This window comes from Triticum urartu, chromosome 5A (genome assembly GCF_056163025.1).
Source record: "Triticum urartu cultivar PI428250 chromosome 5A, HENAU_Tu73, whole genome shotgun sequence".
Classification (NCBI taxonomy): Eukaryota; Viridiplantae; Streptophyta; class Magnoliopsida; order Poales; family Poaceae; genus Triticum; species Triticum urartu.
In genome coordinates, this window is record NC_141877.1 from 63578514 (window position 1) to 63588912 (window position 10399).

The 10399-nt window shown below is 53.2% G+C and overlaps 2 protein-coding genes across 2 annotated transcripts; both read left to right on the top strand.

The window, feature by feature from the left end:
- The first annotated feature begins 238 nt into the window (after positions 1-238).
- On the top strand, positions 239-1405 carry LOC147968057 (uncharacterized). Its single transcript, XM_087523370.1, has 2 exons — positions 239-956; positions 1059-1405. The coding sequence occupies exons 1-2, from the start codon at positions 239-241 to the stop codon at positions 1403-1405; spliced, it is 1065 nt and encodes a 354-aa protein (XP_087379496.1).
- Positions 1406-5633: 4228 nt separating this feature from the next.
- LOC147968058 (uncharacterized) lies at positions 5634-6800 on the top strand. Its single transcript, XM_087523371.1, has one exon. It carries the CDS (start codon positions 5634-5636, stop codon positions 6798-6800), a length of 1167 nt encoding a protein of 388 aa, XP_087379497.1.
- Positions 6801-10399: the final 3599 nt, after the last annotated feature.

The window sequence follows — 10399 nt, forward strand, 5'->3', positions numbered from 1 at the left end:
TGGCCGGGGTTTGTTAGCTAGGCTTTCGGTTGTACCAGGAATAAGGGGAAAAAGGAATGAAACAGAAAACACTGCGCTGTTAGCTGCGGCACAAAAAGACTTTCCTCTCTCTCGCGTGCGTGTGTTCTTCAGCTCAGGTTCTTGGCTCGATCGGCTATTCGGCAACGACAATTGGCATCAGAGCCGTGGTGTTCGATCCACTCTCCGGTGGCCGGCGGTGTCCGATCCGCGGTGATCCATGTCGGATAGCGATTCAGAGAAGGGCAAGGCCGGGAAGAAGGACGGAACCAAGTCGCCGCCGAGCGCAGCGCCTGTGGCGCGGCTGACCACCGGCGGCAGCGGCGAGTACCACGTGGTGGAGCGCATCGTGCGAGAGGAGTCGGGGGCGTCCATGATGCTCACGCGCACGAACTATCAGGAGTGGGCACTCGTGATGCAAGTCAAGCTGCAGGTCGCCCGCGTCTGGTCCGCGGTGACCGACACCGCCGCCGACGAGAATGATGACCGGCGCGCGCTGCAGATTATCCTCACCGGCGTCCCGCCGGAGATGCTGCGTGTGCTGGCCGTGAAGGACACGGCGAAGAAGGCATGGGAGACCATCAAGACCATGCGGATGGGCAGCGAGCGCGCCCGCGAGGCCAAGGCACAGGTGCGCCGGCGGGAGTTCGAGGATCTCCGTTTCAAGGACGGGGAGTCCATTGAGGACTTCGGGCTGCGGCTCTCCGTCCTCGTCGCCGATCTGGAGCTGTACGGCGACCCCGTCACCGAGCACAAGGCGGTCCAGAAGTTCCTCCGCATGGTGCCTCGGCGGTACCGCCCGATGGCCATGGCGATTGAGTCTTTGATCGATGTGAAGACCATGTTCATTGAAGAACTCGTCGGACGCCTCTCTGCCTGTGAGGATAATTATGATCTTGACGACACCACGCAGGCCGGTGGTCGCCTCCTCCTCACCCGTGAGGAGTGGCTTGCCCGAGAGAGATAGGGCGGCGGCGGCGGGTCGTCATCCGGTGTGGGCGGCGACAAAAACAAGTCACTGGCCACGCCCAAACCTCAAGGCGGCGGCAAGACCGCGCCGGGCAGCACGGGCACGGGCGGCTCCGGTGGCTCCGGCGGGAAGAAAAAGGGCAAGTGTTACTACTGCAAGAAGTCAGGACACTGGAAAAAGGACTGCCGAACTAGGATCAAGGATGAAGATGAACAGGGGAAACAAGGCCAGGCACATCTTGTCCGTCAGGTGGACGAGCACAACGAGGGGCTAATGATGGTCGCGGTCTCCACCTGTGTCACCACCAGTAAAGTTGCACCCCAGCAAGTTCATCTGAATGAGGAGAAAGTACGTCCTGAGATCTCGCCGCCTGGCGTCTGGTATTTTGATACTGGGGCAACTAGCCATATGACATGAGAGAGATGCATGTTTGCAACACTCGATGAGACCGTGCAGGGCACAGTCAAATTTGGAGATGGCTCGCATGTTGCAATCTGTGGCAGGGGATCAGTTGTATTCAGAGGACATTATGGAAATCAAAGGGCTCTGTCGGAGGTGTACTTCATACCATCTCTTCGTAGTAACATAATCTCTGTCAGACAGCTGGATGAAGGAGGGTGCAAGATTCAGATAGGAGAGGGGCTAATGACAATTCTTGATGCAGGCCAGGGCATGCTAGCTTGTGTTCGCCGCTCAAGCTGTCGCCTCTACACAGCAGTACTCACAATTGACACACCGGCTTGCTTACTGTCTCAAGGGGAGGACCAAACCTGGCGATGGCATGCGAGGATGGGACATCTTCATTTCCGTGCTCTCAAGACCATGTCCAGCAAGCAGATGGTGAGAGGAATGCCACCCATCGATCATGTGCAGGAATATTGCGATGGTTGTGCCCTTGGCAAGCAACACAGGGCTCCTTTTCCTCAGGTTGCGGCATACCGAGCTGAGAAAGGGCTCGAGCTTGTCCACACGGATCTGTGTGGCCCAATCACGCCAACAACACCAGGTGGCAGCAAGTATTTTCTTCTGGTAGTTGACGATTACAGTCGATACATGTGGCTCGAGCTCCTCAAGTCAAAAGACGAAGCGTTTGATCGTTTCAGAAAAGTTCAGATCATGGCTGAGGCAGAAGGGAAGTGCAAGCTTCGTTCATTCCGTTCGGATAGAGGGGGTGTAACACCCCGGATGTGATTTACCCAATATGTACTCCAACTCTTGCCGTTTCCGGCCTTAAGTTATTTTATTTTCTCGGGTTCGGATTTTTGTCTCCGTGTGTTGTTCTCGTTGTCATGCATCTCATATCATGTCATCATGTGCATTGCATTTGCATACGTGTTCATCTCATGCATTCGAGCATTTTCCCCGTTGTCTGTTTTGCATTCCGGCGCTTCGTTCTCCTCCGGTGGTCATTTCTACCTTTATTTTGTGTGTGGGGATTAAAAATTTTCGGATTGGACCGAGACTTGCCAAGCGGCCTTGGTTTACTATCGGTAGACCGCCTGTCAAGTTTCGTGTCATTTGGACTTCATTTGATACTCCAACGGTTAACCGAGGGACCGAAAAGGCCTCATGTGTGTTGCAGCCCAACACCCCTCCAATTTGGCCCAAAACCCACCAAAACCCTCTCCATCATCTAGAGTGTTCGATCATGATCGCGTGGCTGCAAACCGCACCTCATTTGGACTCTCCTAGCTCCCTCTATGCCTATATAAAGACCCCCTCCGAAAAGTCTCGTTCCCCTCTCCTCAAACCCTAAAAATCCCCGCCGCCGCCAGACATGTCCGTGTCCTAGCAGACGAAATTCCGCCGCCGCGCCCGGCCTGTCAGGGAGCACCACGTGTCCCGCCGGGGGCTCCCGCCGCGCCGGCCCACCCGGCCTAGGGAGGTCCCCCGCGAGCCCGCGCCTGCCGCCGCCCTCCTTCCTCGTCGCGCCGCCCGGGGCTTCTTCTCCCCGCACTCCGGCGGCCGAGCCACCTCGTCGCCCTTCGACGCCGGCCGCCTCGCCCGGTCGCCGGCCGCCGCCCGGCCGCCGTGCCGCCTCCGCAGCGCCGCCCCACTCCGACGCCCTCCGTCCTCTCCTCGCCGGCGCCAAGTTCAGCTCCGGCCGGATCCGGCGACACCAACTCCGGCGAGCTACAGTACCCCAGCGAACCTCGTAATCCGCGCCGTTCGGATCTGGATCTAGATCCCGTTTGGGTTGACTTTCTCCCGAAACCCTAGTTCATATTGCCATGTTCATCGTGCCGTAACTCCTCATCCGTAGCTCCGTTTTGGGCATATAGCATATCAAAATGTTCACCTCAGAGAGTACATCATTTCATCTAATTGCGTCATATTCATTTGAGTTCATCTTGATGCCCGAAATGCTGTTAGAAAAGGGCTACTTGAGATAATTGTCAGATCTGCTGCTCCATTTAGACATTTGTCATTTTTGCCATGATTATTGTGTGCATGATATGCCCATGAGCTCTACATATGTTTTGTTAAGGGTTTTTCCATCTTTCCAGAGGTGCAACCCATGTACTTTTGTGATGTGTGTGGTGACTAGCACAAGCTTGCAAAGTGAGGCACTTGGTAATGCTGATTTCAGGGACTTAGCATTTCCACTAAGTCCTTGACCTGTGTATCTCATATGGCCATATGTTCATGTTGTTTCCTAGTGATCCGTGCCTCTTTTGAGGATGATCAGTAAGGGTGTTTTGTTAATCTTGTAGTGCTCTATCAATCCATGTCTTTGTTTGCAATTGTGGAGCACACTAGTTTGAGTCAATCGAGCTCTACTTTTGTCATTTCATGAATCTGGGCAGATTGTCTACTTGTTAGCGATTTTGCCGATGATGTTGTAGTTGATCCGTGCATGCTATGCTATTGTTCTTGCCATGTATAGCTAGCATTTTGTGTATTCTTGATGGGTGTATGCTTAGATGGTCATGACTTGCTCCGTAGTGAGTGCATCGAGCTCGTAAACATGCCTACTTGATATCTGTTTCAGCATGCTCCATTTTTCACTAAGTCTGTGATCTGATTATGTTTTTGCCATGTTCACATGCTTGCAATTGTATTTTCTGGTCCCTTTTGGCTCAAGGTCACTAAGGGACTTTTGTTAAGCTCTTTGAGTAGCTCCATGCCATGCTTTACTTTGCCATGTTCAGGTCCTGTAGAATGTAGTTTTGTTGCTCCGAAGAGTGCTATCTGATCTGAAATTCCAGACAAGTGTTAATTTCACTAAGTCTGAATCTGTTTGTCAAATGCATTTTTGCCATGCTTGTTTGAACCTGTCGAGCCCGTCAAAGACAACGGATTTAAATATTACTTGGACGTGGAGCCATGGCCGAGCGGCGGATCTGGAGAGGCGCCGGAACAGCGGAGCGGCGGGCCTGGAGCGGGGCCGGAGCAGCGGTGGGAGATGGAGTTCCCTCTCGGCCCAGTCGACAGATACGGATGCGGTGGAGGACCAGCTAGCTGGCGGCGGCAATGGGACGAGCAGCTGGAGCAGCTGTTGGCAGGATGAGCAGCTGGAGCCGGTGGCGGTGCAAGCAGCTAGAGTAGGAGGGTGACGCCGAGCTCAACGGCGACTCCTACGACAACTGTAGCAGGAGAGCGCCTACAACCGTTGTGGCAGGAGTACCTCGGTGAGCCCGTCACTCAGTCTGCAACTCTGATTCAGTAGAGTAGTTCTTGCAATAGTCGGATTCAGAAACAAATCAAAATCGTGAGCGAGGTGGGACTAATCAGGCAACAAGTCCTTCCTTGTTTCCCCAAAATCCGTTGGCATGGAGTACTTGTTTGATTTAGCCAGGGCGTCTATTTTGTTTTTGTTACATTGCGACTGTGTTATGTTTACTTATCAAGTTGCACCCATTGGTGCTCTGCTATGGACTTGTGAGAAAGCAGATTTTCCTATGTGGAGTAGCCATTGAACAACAAGTAGGAGTAGTTCTTTGATTCAGTATTTGCACATTCAAATATAGAAGCTCATATTCTTGCAATACTGTACAAGTAGTTTGTCAATGTTAACCTCGACGTATCTGCAGTTTCAGTCACTGCTTGCTACTCCTCCTTATTACTTCGACGCGTCTGGGGTATTTTGAGTAGTTAAATAAGTGCAGTTCAGTTGCTTCAGTCGCTGCTTATTTCTTCAGTAGCTAAATAAGTTTAGTTGAAGTGAGCTACGTTCTCGCTGCAGCCTGTTAGAATAAGCTCTCCGTCTGGCCGCTAGGGCCAGTTTCTGTTTTAAATTTTGCACGCATGCACTGATGTTAGTATGCAGCATGTACGTAGTTGGGACGTGGTCTAAGCACGATCTCATTTTTCCCTTTGTTGGTTTTTTCTGTAAACCCGGTCAGCGTGGCACGTTTGTGAGAAGGAGGTCGTGGGATGGCGCGATCAATCCGGATCACGACGGGCTGGCCGGGGTTTGTTAGCTAGGCTTTCGGTTGTACCAGGAATAAGGGGAAAAAGGAATGAAACAGAAAACGCTGCGCTGTTAGCTGCGGCACAAAAAGACTTTCCTCTCTCTCGCGTGCGTGTGTTCTTCAGCTCAGGTTCTTGGCTCGATCGGCTATTCGGCAACGACAATTGGCATCAGAGCCGTGGTGTTCGATCCACTCTCCGGTGGCCGGCGGTGTCCGATCCGTGGCGATCCATGTCGGATAGCGATTCAGAGAAGGGCAAGGCCGGGAAGAAGGACGGAACCAAGTCGCCGCCGAGTGCAACGCCTGTGGCGCGGCTGACCACCGGCGGCAGCGGCGAGTACCACGTGGTGGAGCGCATCGTGCGAGAGGAGTCGGGGGCGTCCATGATGCTCACGTGCACGAACTATCAGGAGTGGGCACTCGTGATGCAAGTCAAGCTGCAGGTCGCCCGCGTCTGGTCCGCGGTGACCGACGCCGCCACCGACAAGAATGACGACCGGCGCGCGCTGCAGATTATCCTCACCGGCGTCCCGCCGGAGATGCTGCATGTGCTGGCCGCGAAGGACACGGCGAAGAAGGCATGGGAGACCATCAAGACCATGCGGATGGGCAGCGAGCGCGCCCGCGAGGCCAAGGCACAGGTGCGCCGGCGGGAGTTCGAGGATCTCCGTTTCAAGGACGGGGAGTCCATCGAGGACTTCGGGCTGCGGCTCTCCGTCCTCGTCGCCGATCTGGAGCTGTACGGCGACCCCGTCACCGAGCACAAGGCGGTCCAGAAGTTCCTCCGCGTGGTGCCGCGGCGGTACCGCCTGATGGCCATGGCGATCGAGTCTTTGATCGATGTGAAGACCATGTTCATTGAAGAACTCGTCGGACGCCTCTCTGCCTGTGAGGATAATTATGATCTTGACGACACCACGCAGGCCGGTGGTCGCCTCCTCCTCACCCGTGAGGAGTGGCTTTCCCGAGAGAGACAGGGCGGCGGCGGCGGGTCGTCATCCGGTGTGGGCGGCGACAAAAACAAGTCGCTGGCCAAGCCCAAACCTCAGGGCGGCGGCAAGACCGCGCCGGGCAGCACGGGCACGGGCGGCTCCGGTGGCTCCGGCGGGAAGAAAAAGGGCAAGTGTTACTACTGCAAGAAGTCAGGACACTGGAAAAAGGACTGCCGAACTAGGATCAAGGATGAAGATGAACAGGGGAAACAAGGCCAGGCACATCTTGTCCGTCAGGTGGACGAGCACAACGAGGGGCTAATGATGGTCGTGGTCTCCACTTGTGTCACCACCAGTAAAGTTGCACCCCAGCAAGTTCATCTGAATGAGGAGAAAGTACGTCCTGAGATCTCGCCGCCTGGCGTCTGGTATTTTGATACTGGGGCAACTAGCCATATGACATGAGAGAGATGCATGTTTGCAACACTCGATGAGACCGTGCAGGGCACAGTCAAATTTGGAGATGGCTCGCATGTTGCAATCTGTGGCAGGGGATCAGTTGTATTCAGAGGACATTCAGGAAATCAAAGGGCTCTGTCGGAGGTGTACTTCATACCATCTCTTCGTAGTAACATAATCTCTGTCGGACAGCTGGATGAAGGAGGGTGCAAGATTCAGATAGGAGAGGGGCTAATGACAATTCTTGATGCAGGCCAGGGCATGCTAGCTCGTGTTCGCCGCTCAAGCTGTCGCCTCTACACAGCAGTACTCACAATTGACACACCGGCTTGCTTACTGTCTCAAGGGGAGGACCAAACCTGGTGATGGCATGCGAGGATGGGACATCTTCATTTCCGTGCTCTCAAGACCATGTCCAGCAAGCAGATGGTGAGAGGAATGCCACCCATCGATCATGTGCAGGAATATTGCGATGGTTGTGCCCTTGGCAAGCAACACAGGGCTCCTTTTCCTCAGGTTGCGGCATACCGAGCTGAGAAAGGGCTCGAGCTTGTCCACACGGATCTGTGTGGCCCAATCACGCCAACAACACCAGGTGGCAGCAAGTATTTTCTTCTGGTAGTTGACGATTACAGTCGATACATGTGGCTCGAGCTCCTCAAGTCAAAAGACGAAGCGTTTGATCGTTTCAGAGAAGTTCAGATCATGGCTGAGGCAGAAGGGAAGTGCAAGCTTCGTTCATTCCGTTCGGATAGAGGGGGTGTAACACCCCGGATGTGATTTACCCAATATGTACTCCAACTCTTGCCGTTTCCGGCCTTAAGTTATTTTATTTTCTCGGGTTCGGGTTTTTGTCTCCGTGTGTTGTTCTCGTTGTCATGCATCTCATATCATGTCATCATGTGCATTGCATTTGCATACGTGTTCATCTCATGCATTCGAGCATTTTCCCCGTTGTCCGTTTTGCATTCCGGTGCTTCGTTCTCCTCCGGTGGTCATTTCTACCTTTATTTTGTGTGTGGGGATTAAACATTTTCGGATTGGACCGAGACTTGCCAAGCGGCCTTGGTTTACTACCGGTAGACCGCCTGTCAAGTTTCGTGTCATTTGGACTTCATTTGATACTCCAACGGTTAACCGAGGGACCGAAAAGGCCTCGTGTGTGTTGCAGCCCAACACCCCTCCAATTTGGCCCAAAACCCACCAAAACCCTCTCCATCATCTAGAGTGTTCGATCACGATCGCGTGGCTGCAAACCGCACCTCATTTGGACTCTCCTAGCTCCCTCTATGCCTATATAAAGACCCCCTTCGAAAAGTCTCGTTCCCCTCTCCTCAAACCCTAAAAATCCCCGCCGCCGCCAGACATGTCCGTGTCCTAGCAGACGAAATTCCGCCGCCGCGCCCGACCTATCAGGGAGTGCCACGTGTCCCGCCAGGGGCTCCCGCAGCGCCGGCCCGCCCGGCCCAGGGAGGGCCCCCGTGAGCCCGCGCTTGCCGCCGCCCTCCTTCCTCGTCGCGCCGCCCGGGGCTTCTTCTCCCCGCGCTCCAGCGGCCGAGCCACCTCGCCGCCCTTCGACGCCGGCCGCCTCGCCCGGTTGCCGGCCGCCGCCCGGCCGCCGTGCCGCCTCCGCAGCGCCGCCCCACTCCGACGCCCTCCGTCCTCTCCTCGCCGGCGCCAAGTTCAGCTCCGGCCGGATCCGGCGACACCAACTCCGGCGAGCTATAGTACCCCGGCGAACCTCGTAATCCGCGCCGTCCAGATCTGGATCTAGATCCCGTTTGGGTTGACTTTCTCCCGAAACCCTAGTTCATATTGCCATGTTCATCGTGCCGTAACTCCTCATCCGTAACTCCGTTTTGGGCATATAGCATATCAAAATGTTCACCTCAGAGAGTACATCATTTCATCTCATTGCGTCATTTTCATTTGAGTTCATCTTGATGCCCGAAATGCTGTTAGAAGAGGGCTACTTGAGATAATTGTCAGATCTGCTGCTCCATTTAGATATTTGTCATTTTTGCCATGATTATTGTGTGCATGATATGCCCATGAGCTCTACATATGTTTTCTTAAGGGTTTTGCCATCTTTCCAGAGGTGCAACCCATGTATTTTTGTGATGTGTGTGGTGACTAGCACAAGCTTGCAAAGTGAGGCACTTGGTAATGCTGATTTCAGGGACTTAGCATTTCCACTAAGTCCTTGACCTGTGTATCTCATATGGCCATATGTTCATGTTGTTTCCTAGTGATCCGTGCCTCTTTGGAGGATGATCAGTAAGGGTGTTCTGTTAATCTTGTAGTGCTCTATCAATCCATGTCTTTGTTTGCAATTGTGGAGCACCCTAGTTTGAGTCAATCGAGCTCTACTTTTGTCATTTCGTGAATCTGGGCAGATTGTCTACTTGTTAGCGATTTTGCCGATGATGTTGTAGTTGATCCGTGCATGCTATGCTATTGTTCTTGCCATGTATAGCTAGCATTTTGTGTATTCTTGATGGGTGTATGCTTAGATGGTCATGACTTGCTCCGTAGTGAGTGCATCGAGCTCGTAAACATGCCTACTTGATATCTGTTTCAGCATGCTCCATTTTTCACTAAGTCTGTGATCTGATTATGTTTTTGCCATGTTCACATGCTTGCAATTGTATTTTCTGGTCCCTTTTGGCTCAAGGTCACTAAGGGACTTTTGTTAAGCTCTTTGAGTAGCTCCATGCCATGCTTTACTTTGCCATGTTCAGGTCCTGTAGAATGTAGTTTTGTTGCTCCGAAGAGTGCTATCTGATCTGAAATTCCAGACAAGTGTTAATTTCACTAAGTCTGAATCTGTTTGTCAAATGCATTTTTGCCATGCTTGTTTGAACCTGTCGAGCCCGTCAAAGACAACGGATTTAAATATTACTTGGACGTGGAGCCATGGCCGAGCGGCGGATCTGGAGAGGCGCCGGAACAGCGGAGCGGCGGGCCTGGAGCGGGGCCGGAGCAGCGGTGGGAGATGGAGTTCCCTCTCGACCCAGTCGACAGATACAGATGCGGTGGAGGACCAGCTAGCTGGCGGCGGCAATGGGACGAGCAGCTGGAGCAGCTGTTGGCAGGATGAGCAGCTGGAGCCGGTGGCGGGGCAAGTAGCTAGAGTAGGAGGGCGACGTCGAGCTCAACGGCGACTCCTACGACAACTGTAGCAGGAGAGCGCCTACAACCGTTGTGGCAGGAGTACCTCGGTGAGCCCGTCACTCAGTCTGCAACTCTGATTCAGTAGAGTAGTTCTTGCAATAGTCGGATTCAGAAACAAATCAAAATCGTGAGCGAGGTGGGACTAATCAGGCAACAAGTCCTTCCTTGTTTCCCCAAAATCCGTTGGCATGGAGTACTTGTTTGATTTAGCCAGGGCGTCTATTTTGTTTCTGTTACATTGCGACTGTGTTATGTTTACTTATCAAGTTGCACCCATTGGTGCTTTGCTATGGACTTGTGAGAAAGCAGATTTTCCTATGTGGAGTAGCCATTGAACAACGAGTAGGAGTAGTTCTTTGATTCAGTGTTTGCACATTCAAATACAGAAGCTCATATTCTTGCAATACTGTACAAGTAGTTTGTCAATGTTA

Bases quoted from the DNA above. Each gene is read 5' to 3' on its own strand.
- LOC147968057 (XM_087523370.1), top strand. From the start codon at position 239: ATGTCGGATAGCGATTCAGAGAAGGGCAAGGCCGGGAAGAAGGACGGA. The intron at 957-1,058 runs GTGAGGAGTGGC...CCAAACCTCAAG, and splicing joins TGGTCGCCTCCTCCTCACCC to GCGGCGGCAAGACCGCGCCG.
- LOC147968058 (XM_087523371.1), top strand. From the start codon at position 5,634: ATGTCGGATAGCGATTCAGAGAAGGGCAAGGCCGGGAAGAAGGACGGA.